The sequence below is a fragment of the Aotus nancymaae genome, unplaced genomic scaffold, assembly GCF_030222135.1.
Source record: "Aotus nancymaae isolate 86718 unplaced genomic scaffold, 86718_ANA_hifiasm-v0.15.2.pri h1tg000076l, whole genome shotgun sequence".
In the NCBI taxonomy this organism is placed as follows: Eukaryota; Metazoa; Chordata; class Mammalia; order Primates; family Aotidae; genus Aotus; species Aotus nancymaae.
The window spans coordinates 18,394,525-18,416,259 of record NW_026988491.1 but is presented as its reverse complement, the minus strand read 5'-3'; the positions used below and the strand labels follow the sequence as shown (position 1 = coordinate 18,416,259).

Genomic DNA, 21,735 nt, shown 5'->3' with positions numbered 1-21,735 from the left:
TAACTTTTGTTTATTTCATTTGTTACTAATGTGTTGAACAGCTTTTTGTATTTTGTAACTTTTGTTTAGAACATTTTTAATAAAAATATATCCACTTTTAATAAATATTTAGTGCCTACTGCATGCCAACATTGTGCTTCCTCCTAGATAATTATTTGTGAAGAAAACAAATACAATCTCTGCTTGTATAGAGATCACATTACCTTATATCAGGGAGAGAATTATTAAACAAGTAAAAAGTCATGAAGAAAGTTTTTTTTTAGTGGTATGATGAGAAAGACCAGGCTGTTATGAGAGAGAATAACAACAGGGATCTCATTTAGATTTAAGATCAAGGAAACATTTATAAAAACTAAACATATGAAGGTGGAAAATGGATATACCTTTGGCTTTTCCATCAAGAGTGTGATGGTATATGAAGGGGATACTACCACGTGTTTTTATTTCTTTGTTTATACTTTGCTGAATTGCTTGCATTAAAAAAGAAAAGGCTTCTACTTTACATATAAACAGTAGTAATTCTGCTTCTTATTCCTTTAGTGGATCAAGATTCTTGTACATATATTTCCATGTTCTGGCAGATTTTTTAGAAAGTGACGTTTTAGACCAAGTTGGTGGTAATTTTGTTTATCTTCTTATCCCAGTTAGCAGGAAAAAATTAAACTCAGACAAAGTGGGATAATTGAAAATATTGGAGAATATTGTTATTACTCAATAATAAACAGTAGGAAAACTTTTGGAAATAAAACCCATCTTCACAGTATTTTTACGAGTCGTATAAAAATCAGTGGTTAACCTACATTACTGCATTTTAGGAGTCCCATAAGCAAAGCTCATTTACCCAGCTTCTTTGTAATTCCTCATTAAAAAAAAGAAAAGAACGATGAAATAAATGTCCAATGTATATTCTGTTTATGCAGTCCTTACATTAATAATTTTTCTTACTATAAAAAGGAAAAAAGCTACTTCTATTTTTAATAAAATATTACCAGCTTTTTGTTTGATTGGCCTGTCTTAATCAGGAGAAGTGTAGCGTGGGCTCACAGTAGGGAAAGGCTTGAAAGTATATTAAGGAAGATGTATCAAACTGGCAGATCCACCAAGTATTTTTAGCTCTGAAATGTGAGGTGGAGCTATTCTGTGTGCTGTTTTTCCCTGGGAAATTTGTCTGCCTTGTCACTTGAGTAGCTGTGACTGTGAATACTGTTTTGTAGTGAGCTCATCAATTAAACATTTGAAGTTCAGTACATGCCATAGTAACCTTTTTGATCAGTTTTTGGAGAGAAAAATGTGAAGAGATTTTTGGTAAAAATAAAATGGTTGAATAGCCCCATGAAGTTGATTTTTACGAATGCCACACTTTAATTTTAATTTATTGCAGCTTTCGAAGTCCTATGAAAAGATTGAAAAGGCCCTCAGTGCAGGGGACCCCTGTAAAGGTGGCTATGTGTCTTTTAATTATCTAAAGATTGTCCTCGACACCTTTGTATACCAGTTACCAAGAAGAATTTTTATCCAGTTAATGAAAAGGTAAGAGTCTCATTGTTTCCTTGACATTTTTTCCCCAAACGTCAACCGTGAGAATAAGGAACAGCTTTGTTTATTTTTTATTAATGTTTTAGACTTTTTATTATTGAAAATTTAAAGCATATACAGAGGTAAAGAAAATAATATTGTGAATCCATTAATGTACCCACTACCCAGCTTCAACAAGGGTCAAATCTTGGCCAATCATTTCATTCGTATTCCTGCTCATTTTCTTCAACCCCAGATATTTCTGAAACAAATACCAGACACCATATTTCCTTCTCTAAAAGATAAGAACTCTTTTTAGAAACAAGGTGAAAATACAGTTTTCACATCTAACAGAGTTATCAGTCATATTAATATCTAGTCAAGGTTCAAATCTAACGGCTTGCCCCATGTTTTATTTTATAATTTAAATGTATTTAAATCAGGATCCAAATGAAGTCTGCAGTTACAATTGATTTATCATGATTCTTTTTTGAACTCTAACCCTCTCCCCATGTCTTAATTTTAGAAGTAGTTTGGATTGTTTGTTACAGGGGCTTTCTTACAATCTGAATTTGACTACTTGTAACCTGCAGTGACATTTAACCTGTTTCCCTGTCTCCCACCCCTAACTCCCAACCCTAAATTGATGGTTAGATATAGATGTACAGACCCATGTTCATTTTTTGGGGGAAGCAAAATACTTCATAGGTGGTGGCAAATATATATTGACTGTCTCTCTTTTCATGATCTTATCAACAATTGTTGATCATACCTAGATCCATTAATTCACTAGAGATTATAAAATGATGATATTCTATGTCTATCATTTCTTCTTCTCTTATTAGTTGAAGGACTTTTATAATAATGACTTCCCCTCTCCAACTATGTGGTAACAAGACACAGTATAAGAAAGGCAGGACAGGTGACTGGGTGTGGTGGCTCATGCCTGTAATCCCAGCACTTTGGGTGGCCGAGGCAGGTGGATCACGAGGTCAGCAGTTCAAGACCAGCCTGGCCAAGATGGCGAAACCCTGTCTCTACTAAAAATACAAAAATTAGTCTGGCAGGGTGGTGGATGCCTGTAATCCCAGCTACTCAGGAGGCTGAGGCAGAGAATTGCTTGAACCCAGGAGGTGGAGGTTGCAGTGAGCCAAGATTGTGCCACTGCACTCCAGCCTAGGCGACAGAGACTCTGTCTCAAAGAAAAAAAAAAAAAGGGCAGGACATCCTTGATTCTTTCCCTGCATTTCCTACTTTCCAAAATAATGAACTGGTTCCCTAGCATCCTCCATAAGTGAGCAATGAGTGGTTTTTTTTTTCTTAGTTATTTTTTTCTTAATAATTATTATGAACCCATGACTTTAAACATATTTATGTCTCAATTCATGACAGCTATTATATTGATACTCATTTGTTCCATCTTGGCCAGTGGGGAGCATTTTCGCATCGGCTCTGACATCCTGTTGATGTGACCCGATAGTCTTTGACAGCTTTCTTGCTTTCTGGTACAACAAACGTTCCAGGCTCATCTTGTATGTCCCTTGCCTGGGACCTGGCGTGAGCCATTTCTCCAAGGATCCCTGTTCTTTTCCGTTTAAAATGGTATATGTAGACCTCAGTCTGGGTTAGGAATATTCTCTTTACCTGGTCTTCTGTACAGATAAGACAGAGAACCTTTCTCAGGGGAAATAGAGTAGAAGCTAATGGAAAGATTGTCCTGTCAAACTCTGGGTAATTGATGGATGCCGTGGGGGTTCCCGAGAAAAGAGAGGCTTGAGAGAAAGGGATGGAAAATGCAGGATGAAGCTACAGCAGCTGGATCCATTCCCTGCAGCACCCCACTTTCCTTGCCAGCTCCCTATATGTCCAGAGAGAATCACCATGTACTAATACTGTGGCTTTTAGAGGGAAAGCAAAGTTTGGCCTTAGGAGTCAGTATTTCCATGGCTCAGAAAACAGCTCCCTTGTTCAGTCTGCACGTGATGACATTTTTTAGGAATCACTTTCTTGGATTGCTAAAATGTATGCAGCCATTTCTTCTTATCTCATTTTCAAAATTATGCAAATAATAGCAATAATAAAAATTAAAAGCAGATCATCACCATCCACCTTACCTAACAAATTTACTATTTCCATTGTTCCACATTCTCTTCCATTTTTGTATTCACATACATATATAATCTTTGCATATTTGTAATCACAGTGCATTACAGTTTTATATTGTGTTTTTTAAAATAGAAATGCATATTATAGACATTTTTCATATTGGTTTCATAGTCTTCAGAATTATAATTGTGATAGATGCTTACAGTGTCATTCAGCTAACATTTGTTGAGTGCCTTTCTCTATCAGACATGGTGGTAGGTGCTAAAAATGAAGAAATAAGGCCAGGCACAGTGGCTCATGCCTGTAATCCCAGTATTTGGGAGGCCAAGGTGGGTGGATCACCTGAGGTCAGGAGTTTGAGATCAGTCTGGCCAACATGGTGAAACCGCATCTCTACTAAAAATACAAAAATTAGCCGGGCATGGTGGTGAGTGCCTATGATCCCAGCTGCTTAGTAGGCTGAGGCAGAAGAATTGCTTGAACCCAGGAGGTGGAGGTTGCGGTGAGCTGAGATTGCATCACTACCGTCCATCCTGGGCAACAGAGCGAGAATCTGTCTCATAAAAAGAAGAAATAAGAACAAATCATCCCAAGCCAGAGAGGCTTGCCAGAGTGATGACATCTATGAAGAATATGATGGGTGCCTAGAATGCGTGTTTTGGGGGTTGAGGGTGACCAGAGCTGGGGTGTTCTCAGAGCTTGTTCTAGCCAGGGATGTAGGGATATCTGAGTCTCTTTCTGGCATTCACCCAAAATTCCCAGTGAAGTGGGTTACAGGAAACCATAGCAGAGTGAACACTCAAGTGCTGATATCATGAATTCTGTATTATATACAATTCTCCTGATATACATATCTGGAAGTACAGATTTGTCATATCTTCCTGGTCAACTATTCCCTTTACTATTATATCATAGCCCTTTTATCCCTATGAATGCCTTTTTGTGGTCTATCTTGTCTGCTATTGAGTTAAAAGTTTTATTTTAATTAGTATTTTTCAGATATATCTTTTTCCAATTTTTTACTCTTTTATTGTGATATTTTAGGTATTTCTTATTAAATAGCATGTATCTATATTTCTTAAAATTCCAAAATTAACATATTTGCTTTTTTAACTTTCAAGTTTAGTCTGTTTTCATTTATTGTGATTAATATGTTTGGATTATTCCCCCATCTCTTATTTTGTACTATTATTTCTTCTGCTCTTCTAATTTTCTTTATTCCTCATCTTTCTTGTTTGGTATCGGCTAAGTTTTCTTTTCTTTCCTTTTTTTTTTAATTTATTTTTTTTGAGACAGGGTTTCACTCTGTCACCCAGCTGGAGTAGAGTGGTGTGATCTCAGCTCAATGCAGCCTCCACCTCCTGTGTTCAAGCAGTTTTCTCTTGCCTCAGCCTCCCAGGTTGCTGGGATTACAGGCATGCACCACCATGCCCAGTGAATTTTTGTATTTTCAGTAGAGATGGAGTTTCACCATGTTGGCCAGGCTGTCTCAAACTCCTGACCTCAGGTGATCTGCCCGCCTCAGCCTCCCAAAGTGCTGGGATTACAGGCATGAGCCACTGCTTTTTTGAGTTTTTTTTTTTTTTTTTTTTTTGAGTTTTTTTATCACTCTTTTTTTTTCTTCCACTTTAAGACTTAAATATCTTATTTCTATTCTCATAGTGGTTTTCCTTAAAATATTCACATGTGTTCTAAACTTATAAAGTCTAAAGGCCTCTATGAAAAGGTGAGAGGCAGGAGGAGCAGCCACAGGAAGAACTGTGGGAGGAGCCTCCCAGGAGCAGGCCCCTGGCTCCAAGGACTGCCCGACGTGGTGTATTCTGGGGCCTGGCAGAAGCCAGTGTGCCTGGAGCCAAGTTGGCAATTAAAAAACATTTTCCATTTATTCGTGATTCCGACTTGGAAGGTTGTATATGTCTAGAAATTTGTTCATTTATTCTAGGTTATTCAATTTTTTGGCATATAATTGTTCATAATAGTCTCATATGATCCTTTATATTTCTGTGGTATCAGTTATAATATCTCCTCTTATTTACTTTTTTCTTAGTCTAGCTAAAGATTTGTTTATTTTGTTTATCTTTTCAAAAAACAAACCCTTAGCTTCGTTGATCTTTTCTAGTCTCTATTTATCTTATTTTTGCTTTGATCTTTATTTCTTTCCTTCTGCTCACACTGGCTTAGTTGGCTCTTTTTTTCTGTTTCCTTGAGGCATAAGTTTCAATTATTTATTTGGAATCTTCTTTTTTGGTGTAGGCATTTATTGGTGTAAACTTTCCTCTTAGAATTGCGTTTGTTGCATCCCACATATTTTAGTATATGGTGCTTCCACTTTCGTTTGTCTCAAGACATTTTAAAATTTCTTCATTTTTATATTGTTTATTGTTATTTATTATCTATTGGTTGTTCAGGAGCATATTGTTTAATTTTCATATATTTGTGATTTTTTTTTCAAAATTCCCCGTTATTGATTTCTACTTTTATATCATTGTGGTCAGAAAAGGTACTTGACATGATTTTAGTCTTCTTAAATGTGCCAAGACTTGTCTTGTGGCCTATTGTCTGATCTATCTGGAGAAAGTTCCATGTGTGCTTGAGGTGAATGTATATTCTGTTGCTGTGAGATAGAAAGTTCTGTATATTTATTAGATCCCCTTGGTCTAAAGTGTTGTTCAAGTCCAATGTTTTCTTATTAATTTTCTGTCTAGATGATCTATTATTGAAAGCAGGATATTGAAATCCCCTACTATTATTATATTGCAATCTGTTCCTACCTTCAGATCCTTTAATATTTGCTTTACATATTTAGGTGCTCCAATGTTAGATGCATATAAATTTATAATTGTTAAATCATCTGAATGAATTTATTTCTTTATCATTATATAATGTCCTTTGTTTCTTTTTACAGTTTTTGACTTAAAGTCTATTTTGTCTGATGTAAGTATAACTACCCTTTCTTTTTTGTTTCCATTTGCATGGAATATCTTTTTTTATCCCTTTACTTTCAGTCTGTGTATGTCCTTAAAAGTGAGGCAGATCTCCTGTGGGCAGCATAGAGTTGGGTCTGTCTTTTTAAAATCCATTCAGTCACTCTGTGTCTTTTCATTGGAGAATTTAATCCATTTATATACATAGTAATTATTGATAGGGAAGGACTTACTACTACCATATTGTTAATTGTTTTCTGGTTGTTTTGTAGGCCCTTTGTTTCTTTCTTCCTCTCTTGCTATCTTCCTTTGTGGTTTGATGGTTTTCTGTAATGGTATGCTTTCTATTTTTGTTTTGTGCATTAGATTTTTGTTTTGTTGTTACCATGAGGCTTGCATAGAAATTTTATACTTATCATAGTCTGAGGTGGGCCTAGTAGTGATGAATTTCCTTAGCTTTTGTATGTCTGGGAAAGACTTGGGGGAATGCGGCTAAAACAGAACCATTTCTTCTACCCATTTCATGTGGTTTTTATTTTCTTCCGTGAACTACACAGGTGATTCAGGCCTATTTCCAGTTTGGGGTGTTTCCACCAAGGTGTTCTTGTCTGTGAACGTTTGCTAGTTGAACTTGCTGTGAGGGATTAGTGAAGTCTGGGACCCACTATTCTGTCATCTTGCTGACTTCACCTCTCACTCTTGTTATTTTTTATAAGGACTGCCAAGTTGTTCTCTCGAAAGAGTAGTGATTCACATTGCCGTCAACATTGTGTGAGTGTTCTACTTTCATATTCTTCCCAGCATTGAATATTAACATTGTTTTAAAATATTGATAACTTATGAGGTGTAAAGTAGTGCCTTGTGATTGTTTTAAGTTCTGTTTCTGGGAGTGTCTGAGGCTGGACCTTTCCAGGTACCTGAGCACTGACTGGGTCTCCTCTTCTCTTCGTGTCCTAATTGATTAGTGGCCCCCCAATGGTTAAGTTAATTTTATCACTTTTTGTTTAATATTTTTAAATAATTAGACAATTATTTGGTAACCCTTTTCTGTCATAAGTAATGCAGCTATTTTTCTTAGTCTGTTATTTCCCTTTCATTATATGATACCTCACTGTTTTGAAGTTTACATTTTAACATAATCAAATACATGAATCTTGCTCTGAATGTCTTTTATTGCTTAAGACCTGTAAATTCATCATTCTTACCCAGGCTTGATAAAAAATCTGTGACTCTGCTTGTGTTTCTTGTTGTTTAAAACAAAACAAAACAAAACACTTTATCCTAATAGAAGGCAGGTATCCAAATTAAAAAAAAAATCCAAATAGATAATCTATTATTCTACCATTATTTGTTAAATAATATGTTCTTTCCTCCATTGTTTTTCATATCTGTTTTGCCATATATTAAATTCTTATCAATAATTTGGTCCAATTTGTATTTTTTTATTCTGTTTCATCAATCTAAATTTCTGCTGTACATGGGTGTTTTGGTACAATGTTCTGTCTACAATGGTCCATCCAGTTGCCTTTTTTATGTTGTTTTATATTTTTACAGAGAACATTGAGGTTCCTCATACTGTGAGAGCTGTTTGTTTCTAACCTATTTCTTGAGTTTAGATGGTGATTGTTAAGGACTTATGACTAATAATGTCATCTCCTAAGAAGGGAGAATCTGCTGAATTCTACCATGAAATACTGGACTAAGCACACTAAATTTGAGGAGGGGAATAGTGCCAGGCAGTGAGTGGTACTGGGGGTTGCCCTGGCCCACTGGGTAGCCCTGTGTATCTCTTTCTTTTCCGCCCTCTCAAGCCACAGGGAGAAAGTGGTGGAGTCAGAACACCTCGTATTACCAGAAGAGAGCAAATCTACCTTGGCACTGAGAGGATCACAAAAAACATTCATTTGTCTTCTAGATTTAGGTTTCATATTTTGTTGATTTACCAGGATGAGTCTATCTTTTATTGAGATAGACTCTTTTATTTCTCTTTTATTAAATATCATGTTTTCTATTTAAAAAAAAATTAAGAGTTGATTTAAAAACCCGTGCACAAATATTCCCGGTAGCTCTGTTCATAATCACCTCAAACTGGAAAAACTCAAATGTAACTCAGCAGATGAATTAATAAACAAATTGTAAAGCTATGCAATAAAATATTTCTCATTAATAAAAAGGAATAAGCTGTGTTGATATGCATAACATGGATGAATCTCATCAACGACATCATGCTAAGTCAAAGAAACCAGTCTCAAGGTTGCTACAGTAGAATTCTATTTGCAAGAGATTCCGGAAAAGGCAAAACAATAAGGGTGGAGAAAAGGCCATTGATTTGCCAGGGTCAGAGGTGAGGGAAGGTGCATCTCCACAGGTGTGGGGCGAGGGGACTGTTCTGTTTCCTGAGTGTAGGAATCTGCATGAATCTATGCATGTGTTAAACTCATATAACTGTAAACCAAGAGAAAAAGTAATGTTTACTGCATTTTAACTTAAGAAGTACAATTAAAATATATGCTATAGGTTTTTTTTCTAAAGGCAAATAATACCAAGAAAGAGTAAAGAAGGAAGTAAAATAAAATCTAAAATTTCATGCCCAAGAAAATGATTTGAGAGTGCCTGTTCTTACCATCCAATTTAAGAATGGACAGTACAAAAAAACAGATATATTTTTGAGCTTGATATTTTAAAAATGTGCAATATCTGGGGCTTAAATGTAAAACCCTGACAACTTGGTAATGAGACATAAAGATCTGGATCCAAATAATATTTTAGACTTTAAAAGCTGTGTTCCGTGTGTGTATGCATGTGGGGTGTGCATGTGTGTAACATTTTCTTAATAAAAGGGTAGACTTTAATTGAACTGCTAACTTGACCCTTTGACTAACATGCTATGTTTTTCAATGTTGCCGAGCTTTTCATGTAAAATAGATCTGTTAAAAATAAAACCTGTGTTTAAATATGATGAGGTTTAAGGAAGAGCTGGAATGATGAAATAAATGAATGCTATAACTTGTAACTTGCATATTCACCGGAGACCATACATCATCAATCTATCTTGTGAGCAGGTCTTAACTCACAAATATCTCCCGTTGAGAATTTTCCCATTCACGCTGGTAACATCAGTAGCCTGGCAGAAACTATGCAAACAGAAAAAATAAACCATTTAGCCTAAATAATATATAGTGTAGAAGCAAAACTCTGGGACTTATTTTCAGTTATTACTGAAACCTTGGTAACCCACGTGTTTAGGATCTCTTCTATTTATATGACATTTTGGAAAAGGCAAAACAGCAGAGATGGAGAAAATATCAGTGGTTAACAGGGATATGGCTTAAGGGATGGTGTGACTCCAAAGTAGAAACACAAGGACGTCTTGGGAGTGATGGAATCATTCTGTATTCTGATGGAGGTCTTCTTAATTTGGACATACACTGGTCAGAGTCCAGGCAGAAAGCAGATGGCACACTAAGAAGAGTGACTGATGTGAATTTTTTAAAGGATCTTTTACCCACGTGAAGGGAGGTTCAAGTAAGGTCAGTTGAGGAAGCATCTCAGGGATACAAGCAGGAGGAAGCCATGATCCCTTGTAGGTCTGAAGGGGCAAGAGAGGGAGCAGTTACTGAAATGCACGAGGACGGGGTTGCCCTCAGGAGATGAGGTCTTAGGGAGAAGAACATGACCATTGCCAAGCTGCTGCCCAGCAGGGCAAGAATGGGGGAATAAATAGTTCACCTTCTTTCTCCTCTCACCTTCCAGTTTCCTGCTGGCACCTCACACTGACCAAAACCAGCCAAAAGCCAGGAGCATGAACCAGTTAAAGCAGCCCACCTGGGTGTCATGCAGAGTAGATAAGAGCAGAAAGTGGATCTAGATGAACATATGAAGAATATCCAGTGCTGTCAACCCATCCAAGCCTCAGCATCCTTTTAGGGATGAAAACCTTGTTTTCTCCAAAGAGGAGCTGTTCAAAGTCCTGCCAGCTGCCATATTATTCCAGGGAGATGTCAATCCTGTTATGCCCCTACCCAGAATCTAAAATGCTTTTAATCCGTGCTTTTCGCATAAGGCAGTGGGGGGAATAGGAAAACAGAAATCACATACAATTGAGCTGCTTAAACTCACGTAATTGTAGCTGGTCATGAGATCTATGTTGATAATTATAATGCCCTTCCTCCACTGTCTGTTCTATGTCTCCTTTTCTCTGTCAGCATCTTTGCTGGGCAGCATCGTTCACCTGGTGAGTTACCCAGCTTTCCTCGGGGACCTCAGTCCTTTGTGTTCTCCTTATTGGGCTACCACAGCTGGATGAAGGCACGTAATGCATCCTGAAGCACAGCACCCTAACTCCACAGGATATTTTCTCTTAGCCGATTCTGTAATTGAGTCATCAGCAAAGTATACAACCATTCTATGATGTCACCTATGCTGGGTAATATGGGCTATGTGGTAAGACAGTTGAATTTTATGGATCTGAGACTATTGTCACACCTTCTTCACCAACAAATGAGCTCCTTGGATAAAGGCTGTATCGCATGGGGTATCTTGGTGATGGATACAGCATCCCAGGACTCCACAAATGACCGTAATGGCAGAAGCATTTCAGACAAGGAAGCCCGATTTGAATCTGGGATGTATATGCACACAAATCCCCACAAATTTTGAATTTTACTCTTGCCCCGCTCCATGATGACAGGGATCCAGTGTATTCTTTACCAGCTGCCTGCAAAGTCCACCCAGAGAAACGGTCTGGGCTGACTGCTCAGTGTTGGCCTCTGCTGTTGAACAGGTTGGATACTTGGCAGAGCAGTGCCAGCTCAGCTTTAGTGATAGGAAGTCCCTGTTTTGAAACCTACAAACTATCTCCGTTTCTGCCACCATGAAAGCCTATGACCAAGCAGCAGTTTTCTGGGGAAGCTGACTCAGCGTGTACCTATGGCTATATTGCAGGGTGTTCTTCAAAGATACCCAGACTTCCCCTCAGTTAAGGGACTCTGGGTCTATGACCTGGGCAAAAGACCATGAATTCCCATGGGTCCCTATGACTGATGTGATCATACCCTCTGCCCCGTCACTCTTTGCTGCCTCTTCTGACACTAGTTAGAGGCTCTTTGGGAACAGTGTGACAGATCTGTATGTTTCTTCTGCCCTCTCCATGCATGAAGTCACATGCTGCGATGTCTTTACCTGGATTCATAGGATGGGAAAGATGGACTGAGAATCATACTTGGTTCCCAATGTCAGAATCCAGAGGGATAGCTGCTTGCTGCCTGAGGCAATAAAAGGAGCTTCTGGGACACTCTTAGAAGTAAAATAATCAGCCGTTATCTTTGTGACTTTGGTTAAGGATGGATATTCATGTGATTTTTAGCAAAATTACCTTGCTGAGTTTTTTTTATTTAGAAAATTGTGTTTATTCATGCTGATTATAAAAGCCATGGAAACTGGACCATAAAGGAAACCATAAATGAACTACCATAATTGTAGTAGCCAGAGATAGCTATTATTAATATTTTGATGTATTTTCTTCCAGAATTTCTTTTGTACATACATGTACACACACACATACATACTTAACATAGTCGAGACCATATGGAGTATAAATTACATTCTGTTTTCTCATAGAATATTATATCAGGAGCATTTTTCATGTCATTAAAGAAAACTTTGAAATTAATTTTTTTATTGCATTTTAGGTTTTGGGGTACATGTGAAAAACATGCAAGATTGTTGCATAGGTGCATATGTGGCAGTGTGATTTGCTGCCTTCCTCCCCTTCACCCATATGTGGCATTTCTCCCCATGCTCTCTCTCCCCAACTCCCCACCCCCCACTGTCCCCCCCAACAGACCCCACTGTATAGTGCTCCCCTCCCTGTGTCCATGTGTTCCCATTGTTCAACACCCGTCTATGAGTGAGAACATGGGATGTTTGATTTTGTGTTCCTGTGTCAGTTTGCTGAGAATGATGGTTTCCAGGTTCATCCATGTCCCTACAAAGGATGCGAACTCATCATTTTTGATGGCTGCATAATATTCCATGGTGTATATGTGCCACATTTTTCCTGTCCAGTCTATCATCGATGGGCATTTGGGTTGGTTCCAGGTCTTTGCTATTGTAAACTGTGCTGCAATGAACATTCGTGTGCATGTGTCCTTATAGTAGAACGATTTATAATCCTTTGGATATATACCCATTAATGGGATTGCTGGGTCAAATGGAATTTCTATTTCTAGGTCCTTGAGGAATCGCCACACTGTCTTCCACAATGGTTGAACTAATTTACACTCCCACCAACAGTGTAAAAGTGTTCCTATTTCTCCACATCTTCTCCAGCATCTGTTGTCTCCAGATTTTTTAATGATCGCCGTTCTAACTGGCGTGAGATGGTATCTCAATGTAGTTTTGATTTGCATTTCTCTAATGACCACTGATGATGAGCATTTTTTCATATGCTTGTTGGTCTCATGTATGTCTTCCTTTGTAAAGTATCTATTCATATCCTTTGCCTATTTTTGAATGGGCTTGTTTTTTTCTTGTAAATCTGTTTTAGTTCGTTGTAAATTCTGGATATCAGCCCTTTGTCAGATGGGTAGGCTGCAAAGATTTTTTCCCATTCTGTTGGTTGCCGATTCACTCTATTGACTGTTTCTTTCACCGTGCAGAAGCTGTGGAGTTTGATTAGGTCCCATTTGTCTATTTTGGCTTTTGTTGCCAATGCTTTTGGTGTTTTGTTCATGAAGTCCTTGCCTATGCCTATGTCCTGAATGGTTTTGCCTAGGTTTTCTTCTAGGGTTTTTATGGTGTTAGGTCTTATGTTTAAGTCTTTAATCCATCTGGAGTTAATTTTAGTGTAAGGTGTCAAGAAGGGGTCCAGTTTCTGCTTTCTGCATATGGCTAGCCAGTTTTCCCAACACCACTTATTAAACAGGGAATCCTTTCCCCATTGCTTGTTTTTATCAGGTTTGTCAAAGATCGGATGGTTGTAGATATGTTGTGTCGCCTCCGACGCCTCTGTTCTGTTCCATTGGTCTATATCTCTGCTTTGGTACCAGTACCATGCTGTTTTGATTACTGTAGCCTTGTAGTATAGTTTGATGTCCGGTAGTGTGATGCCTCCTGCTTTGTTCTTTTTGCTTAGAATTGACTTGGCTATGCAGGCGCTCTTTTGGTTCCATATGAAGTTTAAGGTGGTTTTTTCCAGTTCTGTGAAGAAGGTCATTGGTAGCTTGATGGGGATAGCATTGAATCTGTAAATTACTTTGGGCAGTATGGCCATTTTCACTATATTGATTCTTCCTAACCATGAACATGGAATGTTTCGCCATCTGTTTGTGTCCTCTCTTATTTCGTTGAGCAGTGGTTTGTAGTTCTCCTTGAAGAGGTCCTGTACGTTCCTTGTTAGTTGTATTCCTAGGTATTTTATTCTCTTTGTAGCAATTGTGAATGGCAGTTTGTTCTTGATTTGGCTCTCTTTAAGTCTGTTATTGGTGTATAGGAATGCTTGTGATTTTTGCACGTTGATTTTGTATCCTGAGACTTTGCTGAAGTTGCTTATCACTTTCCGGAGATTTTGGGCTGAGATGATGGGGTCTTCTAGATATACAATCATGTCGTCTGCAAATTGAGACGATTTGACTTCCTCCTTTCCTAATTGAATACCCTTTCTTTCTTTTTCTTGCCTGATTGCTCTGGCTAGAACTTCCAGTACTATATTGAATAGGAGTGGTGAGAGAGGGCATCCTTGTCTAGTGCCAGATTTCAAAGGGAATGCTTCCAGTTTTTGCCCATTCAGTATGATATTGGCTGTTGGTTTGTCGTAAATAGCTTTTATTATTTTGAGATACGTTCCGTCGATACCTAGTTTATTGAGAGTTTTTAGCATAAAGGGCTGTTGAATTTTGTCGAAGGCCTTCTCTGCATCAATTGAGATAATCATGTGGTTTTTGTCTTTGGTTCTGTTTATGTGGTGAATTACATTTATAGACTTGCGTATATTGAACCAGCCTTGCATCCCCGGGATGAATCCTACTTGATCATGGTGGATAAGCTTTTTGATGTGTTGTTGTAATCGGCTTGCCAGTATTTTATTGAAGATTTTTGCATCTATGTTCATCATGGATATTGGCCTGTAGTTTTCTTTTCTTGTTGAGTCTCTGCCGGGTTTTGGTATCAGGATGATGTTGGTCTCATAAAATGATTTGGGAAGGATTCCCTCTTTTTAGATTATTTGGAATAGTTTCAGAAGGAATGGTACCAGTTCCTCTGTGTACGTCTGGTAGAATTCGGCTGTGAACCCATCTGGACCTGGGCTTTTTTTGAGTGGTAGGCTCTTAATTGCTGCCTCGACTTCAGACCTTGTTATTGGTCTATTCAGGGTTTCGACTTCTTCCTGGTTTAGGCTTGGGAGGAGGCAACTGTCCAGGAATTTATTCATTTCTTCCAGGTTTTCTAGTTTATGTGCATAGAGTTGTTTGTAATAATCTCTGATGATGGTTTGAATTTCTGTGGGATCTGTGGTGATATCCCCTTTATCATTTTTTATTGCATCTATTTGGTTATTCTCTCTTTTCTTTTTTATTAATCTGGCTAGTGGTCTGTCTATTTTGTTGATGTTTTCAAAAAACCAGCTCCTGGATTTATTGATTTTTTGAAGGGTTTTTTGTGTCTCTATCTCCTTCAATTCTGCTTTGATCTTAGTTATTTCTTGTCTTCTGCTAGGTTTTGAGTTTTTTTGATCTTGCTCCTCTAGCTCTTTCAATTTTGATGATAGGGTGTCAATTTTAGATCTCTCCTTTCTTCTCATGTGGGCACTTATTGCTATATATTTTCCTCTAGAGACTGCTTTAAATGTGTCCCAGAGATTCTGGTATGTGGTGTCTTCATTCTCGTTGGTTTCGAAGAACATCTTTATTTCTGCCTTCATTTCATTGTTTATCCAGTCAACATTCAAGAGAAAGTTGTTCAGTTTCCATGAAGCTGTGCGGTTCTGGGTTGGTTTCTGAATTCTGAGTTCTAACTTGATTGCACTGTGGTCTGAGAGACTGTTTGTTATGGTTTCCATTCTTTTGCATTTGCTGAGGAGTGATTTACTTCCAATTATGTGGTCAATTTTAGAGTAGGTGTGATGTGGTGCTGAGAAGAATGTATATTCTGTGGATTTGGGGTGGAGAGTTCTGTAAATGTTTATTAGGTTTGCTTGGTCCAGGTCTGAGTTCAAGTCCTGGATATCCTTGTTAATTTTCTGTCTCGTTGATCTGTCTAATATTGACAATGGTGTGTTGAAGTCTCCCACTATTATTGTGTGGGAGTCTAAGTCTCTTTGTAAGTCATTAAGAACTTGCCTTATGTATCTGGGTGCTCCTGTATTAGGTGCATATATATTTAGGATCGTTAGCTCTTCTTGTTGCATTGATCCTTTTACCATTATGTAATGTCCTTCTTTGTCTCTTTTGATCTTTGTTGCTTGAAAGTCTATTTTATCAGAGATGAGAATTGCAACTCCTGCTTTTTTTTGCTCTCCATTTGCTTGGTAAATCTTCCTCCATCCCTTTATTTTGAGCCTTTATGTATCCTTGCATGTGAGATGGGTTTCCTGGATACAGCACAGGGATGGGTTTTGGCTTTTTATCCAATTTGCCAGTCTGTGTCTTTTGATTGGGGCATTTAGTCCATTTATGTTTAGGGTTAATATTGTTATGTGTGAATTTGATCCTGCCATTTTGATGCTAGCCACCTGTTTTGCCCGTTGATTGATGCAGATTCTTCATTGTGTTGATGCTTTTTACCATTTCATGTGTTTTTGGAGTGGCTGGTACTGGTTGTTCTTTTCTATGTGTAGTGCCTCTTTCAGGAGCTCTTGTAAAGCCAGTCTGGTGGTGATGAAATCTCTGAGTACTTGCTTGTTCACAAAGGATTTTATTTTTCCTTCACTTATGAAGCTTAGTTTGGCTGGATATGAAATTCTGGGTTGAAAGTTCTTTTCTTTACGGATGTTGAATATCGGCCCCCACTCTCTTCTGGCTTGTAGGGTTTCTGCTGAGACATCTGCTGTGAGTCTGATGGGCCTCCCTTTGTGGGTAACCCGACCTTTCTCTCTGGCTGCCCTTAGCATTTTCTCCTTTATTTCAACCCTGGTGAATCTGACGATTATGTGCCTTGGGGTTGCTCTTCTTGAGGAATATCTTTGTGGTGTTCTCTGTATTTCCTGGACTTGACTATTGGCCTGCCTTGCTAGGTTGGGGAAGTTTTCCTGGATAATATCCTGAAGAGTATTTTCCAGCTTGGATTCATTCTCTTTGTCACATTCAGGTACATCTATCAAACGTAGATTAGGTCTTTTCACATAGTCCCATATTTCTTGTTGACTTTGTTCATTCCTTTTTATCCTGTTTTCTCTAATCTTGCCTTCTCGTTTTATTTCATTGAGTTGATCTTCGACCTCTGATATCCTTTCTTCTGCTTGGTCAATTCGGCTGTTGAAACTTGTGCATGCTTCGCGAAGTTCTCGTGTTGTGTTTTTCAGCTCCATCAATTCACTTATATTCCTCTCTAAGTTGTCCATTCTCATTAGCATTTTGTCAAATCTTTTTTCAAGGTTCTTAGTTTCTTTGCATTGGGTTAGAACATATTCTTTTAGCTCACGGAAGTATCTTATTACCCACTTTCTGAAGGCTGATTCTGTCATTTCATCACACTCATTCTCCATCCAGTCTTGTTTCCTTGCTGGTGAGGAGTCGTGATCCCTTATAGGAGGAGAGGTGTTCTGGTTTTGGCTGTTTTCATCCTTTTTGCGCTGGTTTCTTCCCATCTTTATGGATTTATCCACCTGTCAGCTTTGTAGTTGTTGACTTTCTGATTGGGTCTCTGAGTGGACGTTCTGTTTGTTGTTGATGAAGTTATTTCTGTTTCTTAGTTTTCCTTTTAACTGTCTGGCCTCTCTGCTGTAGGATTGCTGAGGTCCACTCCAGGCCCTGCTTGCCTGGGGATCACTTGCAGCAGCTGCCAAACAGTAAAGGTTGCTACCAGTTTCTTCTTCTGCTTTGTCCCAGAAGGATACCTGCCAAATGTCAGTCTGAGCTCTCCTTTATGAGGTGACTCTTTGGATATATGGGGGTCGGGAGCTGCTTGAGGAAACAGTCCTTTATATTAGCTCAGGTGCTGAGCTGTGAGCCCTGTTGTTCATTCAGAGCTGCTGGGCTGGTAAATTTAAGTCTGCAGCAGCAGAACTCATAACCCCCCACTTTTTTTTTTCCCCAGGTGTTCTGTCCCAGGGAGTTAGGGCTTTATGAGTTTCCACTGTACTGCTGCCTTTTTTTTTTTTCTTCAGGGCCGCCCTGCCCACAAGGAGGCAGCCTAGTCACTCTCAGCCTGCAGAGGCTTCGCTGAGCTGCCGTGGGCTCCGCCCAGCTGCCATGTGAACTTCCCTGCAGTCCTGTTTATATGGGTGTAGTTAGAGCTGCTTCCGCAATGTTGGCCTGCCTCTGTAATCACGGACTTTCTCTGTAATGGCGGGTTGCCGCAGCAACGTCAGGCTGCCTCAGTAATGGCGGATGCCCCTCCCCCACAGAGCTGGACCGTTGCAAAACTCTCAACACAGAGCGTTTCCAATTGCTGTTTTTTTGTTTTTGTGGGGGTGGGACCAGCCGGGCCTGATCTCCTTGCTCCCTGCCTCAGAGCCTTTTATTTTTTCATTGAACAGTCGGCTCTCTACCAGGTGACCTGGTCGCCTGTTGAATAGTCGCCGGGATCTGTGTGATTTCCCGTGCGGCGACCCACTGCGCCGCTGAAACTGCGGCTCTGAGATTCGTGGCACTTTTTTTTGCCCAGGAATCTCCTGGCCTGGCTCCCTGTTTCAGCTCCCCTTGCTGGCTAAGTGGGCACACAGTCCCGTTTACTCTGCACCTGGAGCAACTGTGGTGGGGTGCAGCCAAAACAGCCGCGCCGGCCAAAACAGCCGTGCTGGCGACCCATGGGGCTCCTCCGCCTGCGAATCTCCTGGTCTGTGGGCAATAAAAATCCATCTGGAAATGTGGCGTCCACTCACCCTCTGCACTTTCACTCGGAGCTGCAATCCTGAGCTGGATCTAACCGGCCATCTTGGAACTCCTCTCTGAAATTAATTTTTAATGGCTCAGTGATGTTTTGTTAACCCTCGAGTCAAAGAATTTGAACATTTTTAAAGTTTACATTATGTAATGCTAAAATGCACTTCAGAAAAGTGTTAATTTATTCTTACACCTGAAGTTCACAGGGGTGCTTCTTGCCAGTATTGAACACTGCCATTTAAACACCCTGGCTGATTTGGTAGGTGAAAGCACAGCTTTTCATTGTGTTTTGATTTACATGTCCTTGATTTCTATTGAGGTTGCATACTATTTTTGCGTTTGAAAGTTTCCTGTAGTTCCTCTGTCAACAATTGTTTATGTCCTTTGTCCATTTTTATGTCTAAAAATTTTGATCCTAGCCTTATGGAGGTATAAATTATATAAAATAAATTCATCCTTAAGTGCATAGCTTAATGGGTTTTTGCAATTGTTTATGTAAGCACTACTATAGTCAAGATTTAGAACACTTCATAACCCTAAAATTTTGCTTTTGCCCTGTGTAATTAATCCCCTCCTGTGACCTCCACCTCCAGCAACCATTGCCTTGCTCTCTGTCACTGACACTATAAGTTTACCTTTTCTGAGAGTTATCATAAACGGAGTCATACAGTAGTAGTCTTTTGTGTTTGACCACTTTGACTTACCGTGTTTTAAAGATTCATCTATGTTGTTGCATATCTCAACATCCCATTAATTTTTATTGATGAGTCATACTCCTTAGTATTGATATACCACACTTTGTTTATACACTCACCAGCTGATAGACACAGGCATGGATTGTTTTCAGTTTGGGGTCATTATGGAAGTAACTGCTATGACTATTGATATACAAGTCTTTGTCTGGACGTGTTTTCATTTCTTGTGAGTACATGTCTAGTAGTAAAATTGCTGGATTGCATGGTGAGTATATGTTTAAATTTATGATACTATGTCACTGTTTTTTGAAGTGAGCACCATCTTGCAATTCCACCAGTGGTGTGTAATAATTCCAGATGTGGCACATTCTCACCAACACTTCTATTGCCGGTCTTACTTTAGCTGTTCTAGAGGTGTGTAGAGGTATCTCAGTCTGTTTAAAATTTGCGTTTTTTCTGATGATGAATGATATTGATCCCCTTTTTATGTGAATATTGGCCATTCATATAACTTCTTTTGTTAAGTAATGCCACAAATCATTTTTCCATTTTTATCAGGTTATTTTCCTATTGCTGATTTGTAAAAGTTCTTTATATACTCTGAGTATAAGCATTTTATCAGTTATATGTTTTCAGACATTTTCCTTCAGTGTAGCTTGCTCTTTCATTTTCTTAGCTCTTTCTTTTGAAATATAAACATGTTTAATTTTGAGAAAGTTCATTTACAAAATTTTATGGGTAATATTTTGGGGGTATTTATTTTCAGAAATCTTTGCCTAATCTAGTATCACAAAGATTTAATCCTATGTTTTCCACTAGAAGTTTAGAAAGTTTAGCTTTTACATTTGGGTCCATTTCTTGTTTTTGTATATAGTATAAGGTAAAGGTCAAGGTTCATTCTGTTTCCATACAGATATCAAATTGTTCCAGCACCATTTGTTGAAAAAGCAACCCTTTCTCCAATGAATTACTTTTCACCTTTATTGAAAATCAACTAACCATATAAGTGTGGGTATATTTCTGGATTCTTTAGTCTCTACAAGTCTATTCTCACATCAGTACCATACTTTCTTGGTTACTGGAGCTAAAGAATTAAGTCTTAAAATTAGATTGTATGAGTCCTCCAAACTTGTTTTTCTCTTTCAAAATCATTTGACTGTTCTATGTTCTTTGCCTTTCTACATAGTCATGTTGAAATCAGTTGTCAGTATATTTTTTTGAAAGCCTGCTAGGATTTAGGTTATAAATACATTAAAAAGTATTGCCATTTAACACTTAAACAATATTAAGTTTTCCATTCCAAAAACATGGTACATCTTTCCCTTTAGTTAGTTAGGTCTTTACTTTTCCTAGTCAAAGTTTTATTGTTTACAATGCTCAGATCTTACATATAATATCTAAAATGTATTCCTAAGTTTTTATTTTTTGAAGCAACTGTACAAGGTATTTTTAAAAATTTCACTTTCCAACTATTTATGGCTAATAATCAGAAATACAATTGATTTTTGTATATTCTCTTTAAATATCATGACTTTATTAAATTCACTAGTTAATTAGTTCTAGTCCTTTTGTTGTAGATTTTCTAGTATTTTCTAAATACATAGTCATGTCACCTAAAAATAAAGGCAAGCTTGCATCTTTCTTTTCAATCTGTATGCCTCTTATTTTGTTTGAGTGTGATATTAGCCATGGATTGTTTCTGTTGTTGCTGTTGTTGATGTCCTTTATTAGTTTAAGGAATTTTCTATTACTTGTTTGCTGAAAGTGTTTCTCAAGTATGTTGAATTCTGTCAAGTGATTTTTGTGTGTCTATTTTAATGAGCATGTAGTTTTTCTTTATTATTCTATTAATATGGTGAATTACATTGCTTGATTTTCAAATGTTAAGCCAACCTTGCATCCTGGGAGTAAACCTCACTTGGTGATAATATATTATTATGATTCATATATTACTTGATTCTATTTGTTAAATTTTGTTAAGGATTTTTTCCATCTTTTGAAATGAGTGATGTTTGTCTAACATTGCCTTTTCTTGTAAAATCTTTGAGTTTGGGATCAGAGTACACTGACTTTGGGACATGTGCTGAGAAATGTTTCCTTCCTGAACTCTGCTTTCTGCCTGGCATTATTTATATTCTTTAAATGTTTGATAGAATTCACCTGAGAAGTCAGTTAGGCCTGGAGTTTGCTTTTGGGGAATATTTTAAATCATAAATTCATTTGAGAAAGTTAATATAGAATTATTTGAGATTTCTCTTTCTTCTTGGGTCATTTTGGTAATTTGTGTTTTTCAACAAATGTTTTTTCCATTCTTTCTCTCCTCTCCTTCTGTGACTCCAAGTATATATCAGACCATCTAGTAGTATATAACATGTTTTTAAGTCTATTCATTTTATAAATATATGTGTATTCTGTATTCATATTGGTTGGGTTCAGTTGATCTGAATTTAAGAA

The 21,735-nt window shown here is 38.0% G+C and overlaps 1 protein-coding gene across 1 annotated transcript in view; it reads left to right on the top strand.

Moving 5' to 3' along the window:
- The window catches only part of EFCAB6 (EF-hand calcium binding domain 6), a 264,360-nt gene that overhangs the window by 81,443 nt on the left and 161,182 nt on the right, over positions 1–21,735 (top strand). Inside the window, exon 8 of the mRNA XM_064368188.1 lies at positions 1,382–1,530. Within this exon, the coding sequence (XP_064224258.1) occupies positions 1,382–1,530 (149 nt within the window). The remainder of the gene's footprint in view (positions 1–1,381; positions 1,531–21,735) is intronic.